General features: G+C 37.4%; 1 protein-coding gene across 1 annotated transcript in view; it reads left to right on the top strand.

Moving 5' to 3' along the window:
- Nucleotides 1-18,416, top strand: part of DDR2 (discoidin domain receptor tyrosine kinase 2) — a 166,324-nt gene that overhangs the window by 131,219 nt on the left and 16,689 nt on the right. The window contains exons 8-11 of the mRNA XM_052637087.1: nt 6,482-6,665; nt 11,676-11,919; nt 15,430-15,492; nt 16,333-16,463. Of these exons, the coding sequence (XP_052493047.1) occupies nt 6,482-6,665; nt 11,676-11,919; nt 15,430-15,492; nt 16,333-16,463 (622 nt within the window). The remainder of the gene's footprint in view (nt 1-6,481; nt 6,666-11,675; nt 11,920-15,429; nt 15,493-16,332; nt 16,464-18,416) is intronic.

The raw sequence follows: 18,416 nt of genomic DNA, 5'->3' as shown, positions 1-18,416 counted from the left end.
CTCATGGTATATGCCTAGGAGTGAGATTGCTGGGTCACATGGGGGTTTTATTCCTAGCTTTTTGAGGAATCTCCATACTGTCTTCCATAGTTGCTGTATCAATTTACATTCTCACCAACAGTGCAGAAGCATTTCCTTTTCTCCACAACCTCTCCAGCGTTTATTGTTTGTAGACTTTTTGATGATGGCCATTCTGACCACTGTGAGGTGATATCTCATTGTAGTTTTGATTTGCATTTCTCTAATAATGAGTGATGTTGAGCATCTTCTTATGTTTGTTAGTCATATGTATGTCTTCTTTCAAGATACGTCTGTTTAGGTCTTTTTCCTACTTTTTGATTGGGTTGTTTGTTTTTCTGGCATTGAGTTGTATGAGCTGCTTGTATATTTTGGAAATTAATCCTTTGCCAGTTGTTTCATTTGCTATTATTTTCTCCCATTCTGAGGTTTGTCTCTTCACCTTGCTTATAATTTCCTTTGCTGTGCAAAAGCTTTTAAGTTTAATCAGGTCCCACTTGTTTCCTTTTGTTTTTATTTCTGTTACTCTAGGAGGTGGATCATAGAGGATCTTACTTTGATTTATGTCATCGAGTGTTCTGCCTATGTTTTCCTCTAAGAGTTTTATAGTTTCTGGTCTTACATTTAGATCTTAATCCATTTTGACTTTATCTTCGTGTATAGTGTTAGGAGGTGTTCTAGTTTCATTCTTTTGCATGTAGCTGTCCAGTTTTCCCAGCACCATTTATTGAAGAGGCTGTCTTTGCCTCATTGTATATTCTTGCCTCCTTTGTCAAAAAATAAGGTACCCGTAGGTGCATGGGTTTATTTCTGGGGTTCATATCTTGTTTCATTGGTTTATATTTCTGTTTTTGTGCCAGTACCATACTGACTTGATGACTGTAGCTTTGTAGTATAATCTGAAGTCAGGAAGGTTGATTCCTCCAGCTCCATTCTTCTTTCTCAAGACTGCTTTGGCTATTAGGGGTCTTTTGTGTTTCCATATGAATTGTGAAATTTTTTGTTCTAGTTCTGTGAAAAATGCCATTGGTAATTTGATAGGGATCGCACTGAATCTGTAGGTCACATTTGGTAGTATAGTCATTTTTCACAATATTGATTTTTCTTACTCAGGAACATGGAATATCTCTCCATCTGTTTATGTCATCTTTGATTTCTTTCATTAATGTCTTATAATTTTCTGTGTACAGTTCTTTTGTTTCCTTAGGTAAGTTTATTCCTAGATATTTTATTCTTTTTGTTGCAATGGTGAGTGGGATTGATTCCTTAATTTATCTTTCTGATTTCATTGTTAGTATATAGAAATGCAAGTGATTTCTGTGTATTGATTTTGTATCCTGCAACTTTGCTAATTTCACTGATTAGCTCTAGTAATTTTCTGATACTATCTTTAGGGTTTTCTATGTACAGTATCATGTCATCTGCAAACAGTGAGAGCTTTACTTCTTTTCCAATCTGGATTCCTTTTATTTCTTTTTCTTCTCTGATTGCTATAGCTAGGATTTTCAGAACTATGTTGAATAATGTTGGTGAACGTGGACAAACTTGTCTTGTTCCTGATCTTAGGGGGAATGCTTTCAATTTTTCACCATTGAAAATAATGTTTGCTGTAGACTTACCATATATGGCCTTTACTATGTTGAGGTAGGTTCCTTCTATGCCCATTTTTTTGAAGAGTTTTAATCATAAATGAGTGCTGAATTTTGACAAAGGCTTTTTCTGCATCTATTGAGACTGTCATATGATTTTTATCTTTCAGTTTGTTAACATGGTGTATCACATTGATTGATATTCATATATTGAAGAATCCTTGCATTCCTGGAATAAATCCAACTTGATTATGGTATATGTGCTTTTTGATGTGTTGCTGAATTCTGTTTGCTAAAATTTTGTTGAGGATTTTTGCATCTATGTTCATCAGTGATATTGGGCTGTAGTTTTCTTTTTTTGTGTTGTCTTTGTCTGGTTTTGGTATCAGGGTGATGGTGGCCTCATAGACTGAGTTTGGGAGTGTTCCTTCCTCTGCAGTTTTTTGAAAGAATTTTAGAAGGATAGGCATTAGCTCTTGATAGAATTATCCTGTGAAGCCATCTGGTCCTGGGCTTTTGTTTTTAGGGGGATTTTTGATCATAGCTTCAATTTCAGTGCTTGTAATTGGGTTATTCATAATTTCTATTTCTTCCTGGTTCAGTCTTGGAATATTGAACCTTTCTAAGAATCTGTCTGTTTCTTCCAGGTTATCCATTTTATTGCCATATAGCTGTTCATAGTAGTCTCTTATAATCCTATGTATCTCTGCATTGTCTGTTGTAAGCTCTCCTTTTTCATTTATAATTTTGTTGAATTGATTCTTCTCTCATTTTTTATTAATGAGCCTGGCTAAAGGTTTGTCAATTTTGTTTATCTTCTCAAAGAACCAGCTTTTAGTTTTATTAATCTTTACTGTGGTTTCTTTCATTTCTTTTTCAATTATTTCTGCTCTGATCTTTATGATTTCTTTCTTTATAATTTTGGTTTTCTTGTTCTTCTTTTTCCAGTTGTTTTAGGTGTAAAGGTAGGTTGTCTATTTGATATTTTTCTTCTTTCTTGAGGTAGGACTGTTTCGCTATAAACTTCCCTCTTAGGACTGCTTTTGCTGTATCCCATAGATTTTGAGTTGTTGTGTTTTCATTGTCATTTGTTCCTAGAAATTTTTTTATTTCTCTTTTGATTTCTTCAGTAACCTGTTGGTTATTTAGAAATGTATTGTTTAACCTCCATTTGTTTGTATTTTTTTACAGTTTTTTCCTTGTAATTGATATCTAGTCTCAGTGTTGTGGTTGGAGAAGGTGCTTAATATGATTTCAGTTCTCTTAAATTTACTGAGGTTTGATGTGTGACCCAAGATGTGGTCTATCCTGGAGGATGTTCCATGTGCACTTGAGAAGAAGGTGTATTCTTCTGCATTTGGATGGAATGTCCTGAAGATATCAATGAGATCCATCTCATCTAATGTATCATTTAAGACTTGTGTTTCCTTATTAATTTTCTGTTTTGATGATCTGACCAGTGGTGTGAGTGGGGAGTTAAAGTCTCCTACTATTATTGTGTTACTGTCCATTTCTTCTTTTATATCTGTTAGTGTTTGTCTTATGTATTGACGTGCTCCTATGTTGGGTGCATAGATATTTACAATTCTTATGTCTTCCTCTTGGATTGATCCCTTGATCATTATGTAGTGTCCTTCCTTATCTCTTGTAATCTTCTTTATTTTAAGGTCTATTTTGTCTGATGAGGATTGCTACTGCAGCCTTCTGTTGCTTCCCATTTGCATGGAATATATTTTTCCATCCTCTCATTTTCAGTCTATATGTATCTTTAGGTCTGAAGTGGGTTTCTTGTAGACATATCTATGGGTCTTGTTTTTGTATCCATTCAGCCAGTCTGTGTCTTTTGGCTGGAGCATTTAACCCATTTACATTTAAAGTAATTATTGAAGATATGTTCCTATTGCCATTTTCTTAATTGTTTGGGGTTGATTTTGTAGATCTTTTCCTTCTCTTCTATTTCTTGACTATACAAGTCCCTTTAACATTTGTTGTAAAGCTGGTTTGGTGGTACTAAATTCTCTTAACTTTTGGTTGTCTGTAAAGCTTTTTATTTCTCCATCAATTTTGAATGAGATCCTTGTTGGGTGCAGTAATCTTGGATGTAGATTTTTCCATCTTTTCATCTTGTTTGCGGCTTCCTTTGCTGTGCAAAAACTTTTTAAGTTTAATTAGATCCCATCTGTTCATTTTTATTTCCACTACCCTAAGAGGTGGATACCTTAAGAGGATCTTGCTGTGATTTATGTCAAAGAATGTTCTGCCTATGTTTTCCTTTAAGAGTTTTATAGTATCTGATCTTACGTGAAAAAGTGCTCAACATTGCTTATTATTAAAGAAATGCAAATCGAAACTACAATGAAGTATCACCTCACAACTGTCAGTATGGCCATGATTTTAAAAATCTACAAATGATAAATTATAGAGAGAATGTGGAGAAAAGGGAACCAAAGCTAGGAAGAAGAGATAAGGATGGGGAGTTGTTCTTCTTTATCAGCATCACCAACACAATGAGCTGCTGAAGATTTTTTAAAGCTGGAGAAGAACATGATGGGAGCTGTGCTTTAGGTAGATTCCTTAAGCTATTCAAAGGCTAGATTTGAATGGAAAGAGAGGATAAGAGGGGATATATTCTAATTCCAAGTTCAGTCAGATGAAAAGAGTTAAGGACCCAGGCCAAAATGGTGACTGTGAAAATGGGAATGAGAAAGAGGTACTCATTTATGGACCACTGGATGTGAGAAAAAGAGTTAGATGAAACATGGTAGTCTAGGTAACTAAAACAACAAAGATGACATTTATTTATTCAACAAATATATGCTTATTATATGCCAGGAACTCTCAGTGGATATGGAAAAGAAGTATAGTTGACAGAAATGGGAAATCTAGATGAAGATTTAGTTTAGAAATGGATGATGATGGATTCAGTTTGGGTTATTAATGTAAGGAACTGATCGGACATTCAGATGGAAAAATAAGGCAGAAAACTGGAAATATGATTCTGGATGGACCCCAGAGAAAAGATTTAAAAAAATATGATCACAGAGATTTAGACATAATCAGCTTCCACCTCATAACTGAGGTCATGAGATATCTAGTTTGGGTGTGGCTGAGTAAGAAGATAACAAAGTTACCTAATTCAAGTTCTCAGGAAATAAACAGTTATAGTAGCAAAAGTTACTTATTTAAATTTTTAAAAATCTAAAAGTAATGTATACTCTTGTAGATATTCTAACAATCCTACAGTATATAAAGTAAACAGGCAAAGTTTCTTTCCTCACTCTTTCCTCACTTGGTTAAATTCTGATTAAAGGGAATTGAATTATCATTCCTTTTAATTTGTGTTGCTTTTCTGAAGATTTTCATGGGGATTTAATTTTCTGGGGACAATGGGTAATACATTCATGGCAAGTAAACTTATGCTGTCCTAGCCTTTTTGATCTGTAGAGAGAAGAAAAAGAAGGCAAAATCTTGGAAGGGAGAGCCAGGCTTCAGTCCTTGTAGTCCACTCTTGCCTGGAAAATCCCATGGACAGAGTAGCCTGGAAGGCTGCAGTCCATGGGGTCGCTGAGGGTTGGATAAAACTGAGTGACTTCACTTTCACTTTTCACTTTCCTGCATTGGAGAAGGAAATGGCAACCCACTCCAGTGTTCTTGCCTGGAGAATCCCAGGGACGGGGAAGCCTGGTGGGCTGCCGTTTATGGGGTCACACAGAGTCAGACACGACTGAAGTGACTTAGCAGTAGCAGTAGCAGCAGATAAATATTATAATTTGCCAAACATTTTTCAATGAGAAAATATATTTAAAAATATATCTGTAAGCTTGGCACAATCATTTTAATCAATTTTTTTTGACAATTCACAAATTTTACATGGCATTGCTTTGCCTGTAACCTCAAGGATCACACAGATTATTGCTTGAGGGTGACTATCCCAATCTTTTCATTTGGGAGACTCCTGACACAGCTTCCAGAGCTTGAGGAGACAGAAACTCCACATGATGTGTTCTCATTCTGTCCCTCCATAAAAGAAGGAATGAGGTCTCTTTATGTTCTTCAAACTTTAAACAGAAGTGGTCAGGCTTCTGGCAATTTCAGCCATTCACAATAGCCTCACACTCAGAAGTGGAAAGGCTGCCAAACTAGAAAAGAAAATGAAATCCAATACCTGAGATACTCATGTGATCCATGCATTTTACTGCATGAGTCTAGTATTCTACAAATGTAATTAGAGTTAAATTAGTATTTAAATTTGGCAGTGGTTACGTTTTCCCCCTTTAGTTTGATATCAAATTAAGTTGTTGGGGATGTGAGGTAGAAGGCAAGACTGGTTGCTCTGAAATTGATTCATCAAACAATAACAATATACAGTCAAAGAGGAGTCAGAAAAATTTCCAACCAGCTCTGGAACCATTTATTTAGTGATGAGCAAGTGCCACCATCTACTACATTATTCATTCTATGCATTCATTTATTTACTCATTAATGGATGAATTTGTCAAATGCACTTGATAATATTGAATCATTATATAAAGACTTATTATGTTAAGTATAAGAACAGGTAAGGATACAATAGATCATAGAAAGGGTTTCAGATAAAATGATTTTAAGAAGTATTTAAAAGCTTTGCTGTAATAGAGTTAAGTATTGAATATTATATAAAATTCATTTATATGGAATTCCTTGTTCCCCATTGATGTAGGATAAATGAGTCCGTACTGTAAACTATGTTGGATTTTTTATAATTCTTCAACCTCCAAGATAATCAACTCTTACAAAACTTGGGGTGGAGAAACTGGATAAAAAGTCTTCTGTGAATATGTGATTAACTTCAAGTTCCTCTCTTCTTTTTCCTTCTCCTCTTTTGGTTTGAGCAGCATGACTGAAGGGCTGGGCCAGTTGACTGATGGGGTGTCTGGCCTGGATGATTTCACGCAGACCCACGAGTACCATGTGTGGCCGGGCTATGACTACGTGGGCTGGAGAAACGAGAGTGCCACCAATGGTTACATTGAGATCATGTTTGAGTTTGACCGCATCAGGAATTTTACTACTATGAAGGTCAGTGGAGTTAGGCATGGAAGCCAAAATCATGATCAAGGGAAAAGGCATGCTGGGAAGAACCTGAGGGTGATGCCCGCAGAACAGGATTCAAATACATATTTTACTGCTAACTAGCTGCAGGCATTTCATGAGTCACTTCATTTCTCTGGGCTGGTTTCTTCATTTGTAAATAAGGGTGTTGGACTAGGTCACTGTTTTTCAATGTATTTTGTTACTGTTGTCTCATCAACAGAGTTGACGTATCCATTATGCAAATTGGGTACACTGTCTGGGACCCATGATACTTTAAGCCCACAGAAATGATTTAACTTCTTTTACTGTCAGAATAAAAGAAATGAGCTTTAGGGTCAAAGTTATTCTCATCTTTTTAACAAATACGGTTGTAAAATATAATTTCAATGTGTTTTGATGAAGGGTAGGGCCCACAAAGGCAGAAGCGACTAGGGCCCATGAACATCATTACTTGGCTCTGCCCAGCACTCTTCAGGGAGGGGACACACTCTTGTCAGTAAGGGTGACTCACTGTAGCTCTGATGCTCAATGGAAGAAGAAAGGGCTTTATATTTTGAACCACTCTCCACCCTCTGAGTATTTTCTGTATGCGCAGAGCATTGAGAAACCGTGATAAAAGATCCCATACACTTCTAGTCCCAGAGTTCTTTGTTTCCTTACCTATGATCATCTATATGTGTATGTGTCTGGTTCTCTTATTAGACCTCAAGCTCCTCCAAGGTGGTGACTCTGCTTTCTGATCTCACTACCCAAGCACCTGGCAGTTGATATATGCAGGCTCAAAAAATGTTTGCAAGTGAACAAATGATATCCTTTATTGCCTACTTTCACCATGTATAGTTATAAATATCTCTGTCACCTAGGAGGAGGAGATATGATGAACAGCAATAAGACATTGAAAATACAATTGTATTTTCTCAACTATAAACAGAAACTTGTAGAAGGACTGGGGCCAGGCAGGAGAAATTACTGTGACCTGGCTGGGCCAATATCTGGATTTTAGACCTCAGGCCCAGATTCTGAGATCTCTGTGACTCTTTGCCTAGCCAGAGGAGTTTTATCCAATGAATGAGATTCAAGGCAAGTGGTGGGGTGAGGTGGTGTGGTTTTAACCCAAGTCTTTTCTAAGCCCTCAAATGTAAGTTATTAGGTTTTTTTATTCGTTTTTGATAAAATGCCATCACCCCAAAGTCTGCATTAAAAGGCAAGTATTTTACCTCAGGGAGAGTAAAACAATAAAAAGTTAATGTCTTAAATGCAACAGCAGAAGTGATTTTATCAGTTTATTATTACAGAGTAGTTAAGAGTGAGTAGGTAAATTTTATTGAGGACTTGGATGAAAGCTGAAGCTCTGGGAAAAGGACAGCTCTGGGGAGAGTTAAGTGAGTCCCTGAGACGAGCTGAGGGAGGGGACTTAAGGCCTGATTTCCCTTTTCTCTGGGGTAGGGCCTTTCAGGAGAGCCCACCCTAGATGTAAGCATTGAGGACATCTTTATTGGCATGGTGGTACTTAGCTCAAATGGTCATTTTGCCTTTTCAATCCCATGTATGTTTCAGAGAGAAAGGAATAGAAGGGAAGAAAACGTCCATGTGAAGTGTGACCAGATTAGACACTAAACCTGAATGCTAGATTCTGGGGTAAACAGATGAATAAGAAATAGTCTCTTTCTTGGGACAGTTTGAGGTTCAGTGGGGGAAGACACTATTTATTTGCAGAAGGAGGTATGTAGGAACCCTGAAGAAGGGAACTGTTTTACCATTAAGGCTTCCTAATAAACAAAAATTTGTTAATTCTTGGCATGAAACTGGAGGCAAAAAGAAAATGCATGGCTGTTATATCACTCTCACATGTTAAGATGATAATATCTCCTAATTGGATTAATAACTATTAGTTATATAATAAAAACAGAAGAATATACCTGGTCTACCAGTGTGTTTCTCATGAATGGTTCTTTGGCAGTTGTAAAACATGTGTGCAATTGTGTATAACATATTGTCCTTCACAAGTTTTTTTGGGGGGAGGAGGTAAATTTGCATAGTAGCAAAACTATGTATTCTTCAAACAAAAATTAATTTGTGTTGTGAATAAGATGTTTACCCAATGTGTACCTATGAACAAGTGTATCAATTCATTGTATATCATTGGGAGAATTTCTAGTCCCACAAATAATAAAATGTATTTTAAAATCCCTATAAAGCTATAACATTAACTCAATTGACTTTGATCTTCCTGAGTCCCCAGCCACTCCTGTGTAGTTTATCACAGGTCAAAATTATTCAAAAGCATATTCTGCAATGAGAAGGTACCAGAAACTTCTCAAGAGCTGACTCAGGGTTGGTCCTCTTAAGGCTAAGAGGCTGAACATCTACCTTGTTTTAACTTTTCTGAAACAAAAAGTTAAAGATGAGTTTCAGGTCATCAATGTTTTCTAGAGAGGAGTTTTGCTTCCTAGGCAAAGTACTGCCCATTTCCCTCTCTGCCCTGATTGTAGTTAAAATACAGCATTTCGAAGAAATGCAAATCCACAGAGCGTTTAGAAAATGAAAACATTACATATGTCAAAACAAATGGGATACATATAAAACTACACTGAATAAAATTCATGGTATTGAATATTTTCTTCATTATTAAAAAAGGAAGATATAAAATGAACTGGACACTGAATTCCAACATCAAAGATTAATGTATAAACCAATTAATTAAAACTGGAAAACTATATAAATTATTGTAAGCTCAAGAGTTTTTTCTTTGGAAAAATGTAAAATGAAAATAAAACAAGGAAAAATAAATTAAAAGAGATTCTGAAATATATATAAGTGCATTTAAAAATGTTTTCTATTTGTTAAATAAATATTTATTTTATTTTTTAAATATAAATTTATTTAATTGGAGGCTAATTACTTTACAATATTGTATTGGTTTTGCCATACATCAACATGAATCTGCCACGGGTATTTAAGTCCACTGGGGAATGAAATCCTGTACTATGTTTTTGCATTCCAGGAGGATTCCCAAAACATTTGCAGGGCAGATTATTGTCTTCCCCACAGACCACTTATCCAACACTCCATAGATTTCAAAACATCTGAAAAATCTATTGAAGCTGTAGATGGCATTTCTTTGATTCTGTTCTTAGCCTTATTCTACTTACTTGTGGTTAATAGACTGAAGCTGTTAATTCATCCCAAAGAAGATATTAACACATGTTTTCATCATTAACATTTAGAGGAAAATCCAAATGGGAAATTTGAGGTGATTTGCCCCCTTTCCATGTAGCATGGATGTGGAAAGCACGCTGGACTGCAGTCTAAGATTCTAGATCCTGTTCTGATGTTGACTGACCCCAGACAGGTCAAACCTCTTGGAGGGTCAGTTTCCTCATTAGTATACAGAGAACTGGACTAGAAGATTTTTGAAGACTCCAGTCACTCTAATATTTCATGATTTTATTTTTTTCACATATCTCTGGTCTGTTTCATCAGTCTTTAAATTCCTATATCATTACTTCTTCTTCCTCAGCTAAAAATAAATTCTGAATTTAAAAAAATGAAAGTGCTAGTTGCTCAGTGGTGTCCGATTCTTTGTGACCCATTGGACTGTGGCCTGCCAGGCTCCACTGTCCATGGAATTCTCCAGGCAAGAATACTGGAATGGGTTGCCATTTCCTATTCCAGGGGATCTTCCCAACCCAGGGATCAAACTGAGATGTGCATTGCAGGCAAATTCTTTACCATTTGAGCCACTTGGGTTGTACTGATTACCCAGAAACCAGAGGACGGTATTAAAGGGTTACAATTCAGGGACTAAGCAAGACATAAAATTGAAATAACAAATATATTCCAAAGATTACAATGATGGTTTTCCAACCTAAAGTCTTTAAATTCAGGGGTGAGTGACCAGCAAAGCTCCATTTTCTACATAGGACTGAGCCACCAGAGACTTGACTTAGTTACAAACATGGACATTCTGCTTTTGAGGGATGTTACTCACAGCAAGGTGCTACAGAAGAACTGTTGTGGAATCCTTCTTCCTGATGACCCTTAAAAGCCATACAAATACCCTGGCTAGAGAGTCATGGCAGCAGGCAAGAGGGTACAAGCTACCTTCCCAAAGATTTTCTTTTCTCATCTCATAAAGTATCTATGATGAAGATTTAATGCGTTCATCAGAATGGCTTTACCAAAATGAATTTAATTAAGAGAGATAATTAAGTCTTGCGTCTCTGGCTGACAAATGCTAGTATCTGACAGTTAAAATGAGATTTCTAAAGAGAAAGATGAAATTGTATTGGATAGTGTGTTATTTCAGGGTTCTCATCTAAACTCATTGAAAGGAGTGGATTAACTTTGGAAATGTACCTAAGAGAAAGTAGTTCAGAAAAGCTTGATTCTGGGTAGATAGCAACCATGGTTGAGAGGATTGGAGTGGTGAGAGATACAGTTATAGACCAGTGAGTGTTAAGGGCAAAGAAGGAGCTGAGAGGAGGCTGGTCCAGCCCTCATTTAACAGATGAGGACGCCTCTCCCAGGAGTGTGCAGCAAGATGGCTGCTGCTGCTGCTGCTAAATCGCTTCAGTCGTGTCCGACTGTGCGACCCCATAGACGGCCGCCCACCAGGCTTCCCCGTCCCTGGGATTCTCCAGGCAAGAACGCTGGAGTGGGTTGCCATTTCCTTCTCCATTGCATGAAAGTGAAAAGTGAAAGCGAAGTCGCTCAGTCGTGTCCGACTCTTAGCAACCCCATGGCTAGGGGAGCACAATTGTATAAAGATGACTAGAGTTGTAGCCTAGGTTTTATAAAGTCAGAGCAATGTTCCACTGCCACTATGAGGTTCCTAGAAGGGAAAAACGCGTTACTGCAGAGCATCAATTATTCATCAAGGGTAGTGCTCAGAGAAATTTGACAAGTCTAAGGTCTTACTGGGTGAGGTTGCACTGCGTCCCCAGTGCCACCCAGCAGGGTCAAGCTGTCACTCCATGCCTCTTTCTCGGCTAGGTCCACTGCAACAACATGTTTGCTAAGGGTGTGAAGATTTTTAAGGAGGTCCAGTGCTACTTCCGCTCTGAAGCCAATGAATGGGAACCTAACGCCGTCTCCTTCCCGCTGGTGCTGGATGACGTCAACCCCAGTGCTCGCTTCGTCACTGTGCCCCTCCACCACCGCATGGCCAGTGCCATCAAGTGCCAATACCATTTTGCTGACACCTGGATGATGTTCAGTGAGATCACCTTCCAATCAGGTTGGGAGCTTGGATGGCCCTTAGGGAAGTGGGAGCAGGGTGGCAAAGGAGGAAGGCAGTGTCCAGAGCTTCTCATTGGTGGGTCTCTGAGAAGGAAAAGGTTATACAAGTGGCGTCTCATGGGTAGATAGAATCTTTTTCGCCACTAGTTTGGTTGTGGAAGGGCAGAGATGAGACTGTGGAAGTGGACAGAATGTTTACTTGGCTCTCAATCATATTTGTCTAAAAAAAAAATGAATACAATGTGTTAAAACTTTAATGTAAATCAAACCAGTTAAGGGAATGCAAACCTAAGCACTATTAAAGTCTTTAAATGAAGATGTCTAAATATACGCTAAAGAGAACAGTGAACCTCCATCCATCACTTAGCTTTACTAATTGTTGATTTTTTTGTCATCCTTGTTTGATTTATTCCTCCCTTTTTGCTATAGAGTTTTGAAGCAAATCTGAGATGTTATTTGATTTCAATAATAAAATTTTAGAATACACCTGAGAAGATAATATTATCTTTATAACAATGTATTATAATGACATTTATTAATAACTAATTCCTTAATGTAATATAATAGCCAACCCACACTCATGTTTCCTTGATTGTCTAATAATGTCTTAACAACAGTGGGCTTGAATAATTAGGATCCTACTAATAAGCCCCTCCTGGTGTATTACCTTTATTATATTGGTAGGTTGTATCTCTTTTAATCTAAAGAATAATTTAAAAAAAAAATTCTATTCTGGATTAACTGATTGCTTTCTGTGGTGTCATTTTACTGTAACTTATATCCTCTGTCATCTTGTTGACTGGAGGTTATATCTACAGGTGAATTTGATTCAAATTCAGTATTTATTTTTGCTAAGGATTTTTCATAGATAGTGTTGTGTACTTTGTGTTGAATCTCATCATGGAGATGTTATGTTAGACTCCCTCACTTTTAGTGATGCTAAGATTGATCTTTGGGCTCAGGTGGTTCTTCTTTCACAGAAAAGTTCCCCACGATCTTTCTCCTTACACTTTACCCTCCATTGATGACCATTGCTTAAATTATTTCATTAGGAGTTGTTGACTGATGATTTTCTAATTCTTTTGTTCCTTTTGCATTTATTAGCTGAATTTATTCTGAATATGAGAACTATTCTCCTTGTTAACCCTGAAATATAGTTCACATTGCAGGGGCAGGATACATGATTTATTTTTTCATCAATTTTCAGAGTAATGAGTTAATGCAACCTTTAGCAACTTTCAATGGTGTTCAATAGATTTTGTTTTGATTTTCATCCTTGTTATGTTTCTTAGTATCATTATGCATTCATTGGTTTTTATAAATTCAGTGTTTATTGCAATTAATATTCTTTTTAATACTCAGATTGCCTGCATTGACTAGAGCACATGCCCTTAAGCTGGCTCTGTCTGCTTTGAATTGGATCCTATAAGTTTTTGATAGCTGTTTTACTATCTGAAAGAATGAGATGTTCTGAGCTTATTTTGAGCATTCACTACCCCAGATGTGGAATCACATTTCCTCAATTGATCTTGGTTCCTTTAATTGGGGAATGGTATTTACAGACCACAAAGATGGCAATATGGACTGTGTCAAATCATGAAAAATTAAAAGCCATTTAGGACACTGTCTATTTCATCACAGTTTAGATGAGGATTTAAAACCTAGATAATGATTTTTTTTTTTATAAGATGTTCAAAGTGGTGACCAACAATAAGGTCAGAAGGAGAGAGGTCACTAGAGAGTGGATTTGTAATGGACAAAGGAGTGAGACTTTATACCAGGTCTGGAAGAAGAATATAGGCAAAAAAATGACATCAGAGAAGAGGGGAGACTAAAAATAAACCAGAAGATCCCATTCTTCCTAATTTGATTTTTAAAAGAAAAAAAATTTAAGATGTTTTGCTAATTAAGATGTATTGATAAGGAAATAGAGCACATGTTTAGAAAAAGAGGTTTGGTGCCTCCATACCTTCTGTTATGAAAATTTAAGCTAAAAGTGAGTGGATTCATTATTTTATAAAGTATTTATTGAGGGAAGAAATCTAAATGTTCAAAAGCAGTGTTACTTAAAGTCATAAGTGTTAATTAGCAGACAGTAGGTTTCCACCATCCTCAGAGTTTCTGCAGAAGACTTGAAATGTTTGCTTCAGGAATTAATATAAGGCATATTTTGCTAACTTAATGACCAAAGAATTTTAGAACAACATGAATGATTAGTTTTAAGTCATCTTAAACTTGTATTTCTGATAGGAAAATGGAGCAAGATGTGTCAGTGCAATTATTTCATATTAAATGATCTCCTAAACAGAGATGTTTGTTGGCATAAAATCACAGAAAATGTATTATATCATTTTTACATTTTCTTGATAAGAATACAACTTTGAAAAAATATTCTCAGTAAGTGATTAAATACATCCTGTGTAAACCCAAATCAGACCAACATATTAGTTATGCTTGCTGTATATATTCTCATTAACATTAAAGAAGACACTTTTAGAAGTGTGCCAAAAAGACTTAAAATAGTTGTAGCTATAGTTACATAGTTTTTGACTGCTGAAATATCTTGAACTTTAATATCATGATAATATTAGTTTTCACTGAAGCCTGAGAATCCAATTCAGAAAAGTACAGGTGGGTGCCAGATACTTTATATCATAATGCTAATAAGAAGAAAAATTAGGTTTGGGGGACAGAATCTCTTTTGGATGGGAAGTGAGTATTTTAATTCTTCCCCTCTTTATTAGACAAATCAGAGGGAAAAATAAGTTACCAACATCAATCTGTCAAATACACTTTTGGGATCTAGTCTTGGAAGCTTCAGGATCACAGTAAAGGATAATTTAACTCAGTGGTTCCCAGCATTTTTGGCACCAGGGACAAGTTTCATGGAAGACAATTTTTCCACCAATGGGGTGGAGAGGGGTGGTAGTTTCAGGATAATTCAAGCACATTACATTTATTGTGTACTTTATTTCTACTGTTATTATATCCACTCCACCTCAGATCATCAGGCATTAGACCCTGGAGTTTGGGGACCCCTGCTCTAATTTATCTATAAGGATGAAGGCTTAATTTGTAAATTAAAAGTCTAGGACAATGAAACGTAATGAAAACTCTTTAGTAAACAAACGAGTTCAATTAATTTAATTTCCTTGAAGGAAAGATAATCTTTAGCACCATGTCTGTTCCATGTCTCTAACTCATTATATTCTCTCTGTATTTTACTGAACTTGGGTCTCACTTCCTATGCATGCTTTATGATAATGTGTGGTCACAGCCCTCTGATCATTCTTTCTTAAATTTTTTCATATCATGATACTTGCAAAAGAAAAGTTGCCCTTGCTATTGAGATGAATGGTAATATTATTTATTTATTAATAATATATGATTTCATTTCTAATCCAGTAAATTGATTTCACAAAGCACTAGCTTAGAACCTCCCTTCAGAAAAACCACTACCTAGCTGTCTTCTTCCCTTGAGCTCTGACTCACCCTTGTTTTATAACAGATGCTGCAATGTACAACAACTCTGGAGCCCTGCCCACATCGCCTGTGGCACCCACAACCTTTGGTATGTGTTATGGAATTCTTTGTTATAAAAATTAAGTTGAGGAGACCTTCCAGAGGATGAAGAAGAGTGGAGATTTGCAAAGGCCTGACTGTGTAGGAAGCTTGATACAAGGTGTCCTTGGATGAACAGTAGCTCTGGAAAGATAGGACAGTCCACATACAAAGTTAATGGCCCAAACTCACTCCCTTCCCTGCTGGTCCATGTGCTTCTTCAGCTGAGGCTGAGTCTTGAGTTGTCCCAACAGCTTCTTGGACGTTTGGGACACTTGGAACAAAAACAGGGAGGGGGATGTGTCTAGGTGAGACCCACTGTAGGGATCTCAAGGAAAGAATGGAAGTCTATGGAACAAAAAGCTAGTCTCTCCAATTGCAGGGAAATATGGACAAATGTATCCATTGCTTCAGACAGCCACTGGCTGTATAAGTCAGCTATCTGGGAAATACATAATCATAGTGTAAAGTCCAAAGAGGACTCTCGCTACCCTGGCATGTCTCAAAGAAATCACAGTGAAACTAGTTCTCCACCTGCTTTACATGAGGTGAGATTGGAGGCCAGCAGACCCAAGCCATGGTACGAAGGAGCAAAATCTTGGGAAGAATGGAAAGCCTCTCCATTATCCAGTTTAAAACATGGAGAAGAGGAGGCTGCTGTCCCATGGATGTGGACTGTAGGATATAGGAGCAAAGTAATACAAGAGTAGCAATACCAAGTGTTAAGGTGGCATGTTGTGGAATTATCCTGAAGCAGCAAGTTCGGCCTGCTTATCTCTAGTCCAAGCCTTCATGCTCTTCTTGCCTTGAGAGGTAATAATATTCTTCATCTTTCCTTTCCTGGTTACAGATCCCATGCTTAAAGTTGATGACAGCAACACTCGAATCCTGATTGGCTGCTTGGTAGCCATCATCTTCATTCTCTTGGCCATCATTGTCATCATCCTTTGGAGGCAGTTCTGGCAGAAAATGCTGGAGAAGGTGAGGAAGTGCAGAACAATCATGGCATAGGAAACTACTCCATCCTTTCGTGAGCTGCTCTTACCCTGGGAGTAAGAGGCAAATCACAAAGTTATGTAAATGGTTAGAAAGATCATCAAGGCTGCCAAGAGGCATAGGAATAGAGAAGCTAGGGCTGAAAGGATCAGAAAAGAATAAGCTAAGTCCAGTTTCTCATTTTTAGGATGGAGATTTTGAAACCTCCCTAGAGAACTCAAAAACTTTTTTTTCTTCCCAAGACATTTAGGCATCTCAACTTAGGCATCTTCCCAGAAGATTCTGATTCACTGGGTTTTGGGGTGGAGTGTCAGCATCTGTATTTTTAAAAATTATAAAGTAATTATTCTACAATTAAAATAAATTAATTTAAAAAGTTAACAAGCGATTCTGATGCATAACTGATACCTAGCTAAAATTTCTTATAATGCTGTTCCTTTTGTTTTTACTGCTTGCTTGTTTTTTGGTGTGTGTGTGTGTGTGTGTGTGTGTGTGTAGAAAAATATCCAACATCATTAATATCCAAGCCAAGTTTCTTGCAATTCTATTCCAACTTCTTTTTGTACTTGAATGTTATGGCTATACATCCTCTGAATGCCTCCTCTGATTCATTTTGTCTCGGCCAAGTGATCTGTATAATTTCTACTACATTTGTCTAACACTTTACAGTCTACAGAGACTTTTTCCAATGATTTTACCTGAACCTCATTGAATAATGGTGAGTTGGTCATAGTAGTTATATTTAACTGTTTTTCTGTTTAAAAATATGACGTTCTCAGTGCCATTAATATCCTGTTTTTTATGCTGGTTCCAATTGTCAGTCTTGAAATTTGTTGACTTTTTTTCTTCTAAACTCTATACATTCCACCACAGGTAGACTGGGGCTTCCAATGGCGCTAGTGGTAAAGACTCTGCCTGCCAATGCAGGAGACATAAACAGATGTGGGTTCCATCCCTGGGTCATGGAGATACCCTGAAAAAGGAAATGGCAACCCACTCCCGTATTCTTGTCTGGAGGATCCCATGGACAGAGGAGCCTGGCTGGTTAGAGTCCATAGGGTTACAGAGTCAGGCATGACTGAAGCGACTTAGCACACATGCACAGATGGATTATCTATGACTTCTTTTGTTTTTTTTAGACCAGATAGCAACTCTGGGCACTGTTGCTAAGTGTGTGATATTCTTGGAGTTTGCTGATGATAAATTGTTTCCACCTTTGGCCATGGGCATTGTCCCTGGTCAATGAGCTCAAATGGATGTGGACTGTGAGAGGTCACAGGTGCTCTGGGTTGTGAGACTTTGAAATGCCCATTGACGGCTGGGACCGGGAGGGAGGGTAATAATGCCTGATTGTGTTCATAGCTCCTGTGTTTGGAGATGGGCTCTCAGAGGAGACCAGTGCCTCTGTGGAGTACATACCAGAAGAGGTGAATGGACTGGAACCTTCTGAACTCTTGGTGGGTGGGACAAGAGGAAGGGGCTAATATCAGAGAAGTGAAGGGAATGACCCAGACAAGCAGCCTGCGATTCCTTCTGAGCTGTTACACACTTAGGCGCTGAAAGCCTGAAGTTTACTTTAAGGTTTTTAGGCAGGAATATTTCACAGAAGAGAGGATCTCTTTGCTTCCCACAGGGACTTCTATCATGAGTCTGAAAATACTTTGACTAAATTAAAGCTTTCAGTCCAGAAATAGTGACTGAAGGCTGAAAGGTAGAATCCACAGAGAGCTCACGCACTGGCATGATGAGGCAACACCAAAACCTTTCTTCTTTTAGCATGCTGAAGCACACTGAGTCTCTAGATTCCAGGGAGAAGGCTAGCAAAGAGTGGTGGTGGAAGAAGCTGGTGGTCTGAAGATTCACTGGAAAGCTTGATGCTGTGCTCTTACTGAACAGTCTGTTATGACTGCATTTGTTTAGTTGAGGGGGAAAGTCTGT

Source organism: Budorcas taxicolor, chromosome 3 (assembly GCF_023091745.1).
Source record: "Budorcas taxicolor isolate Tak-1 chromosome 3, Takin1.1, whole genome shotgun sequence".
NCBI classification, from domain to species: Eukaryota; Metazoa; Chordata; class Mammalia; order Artiodactyla; family Bovidae; genus Budorcas; species Budorcas taxicolor.
The sequence above is the reverse complement of the archived record's forward strand: the minus strand, read 5'-3'. Positions and strand labels throughout refer to the sequence as shown.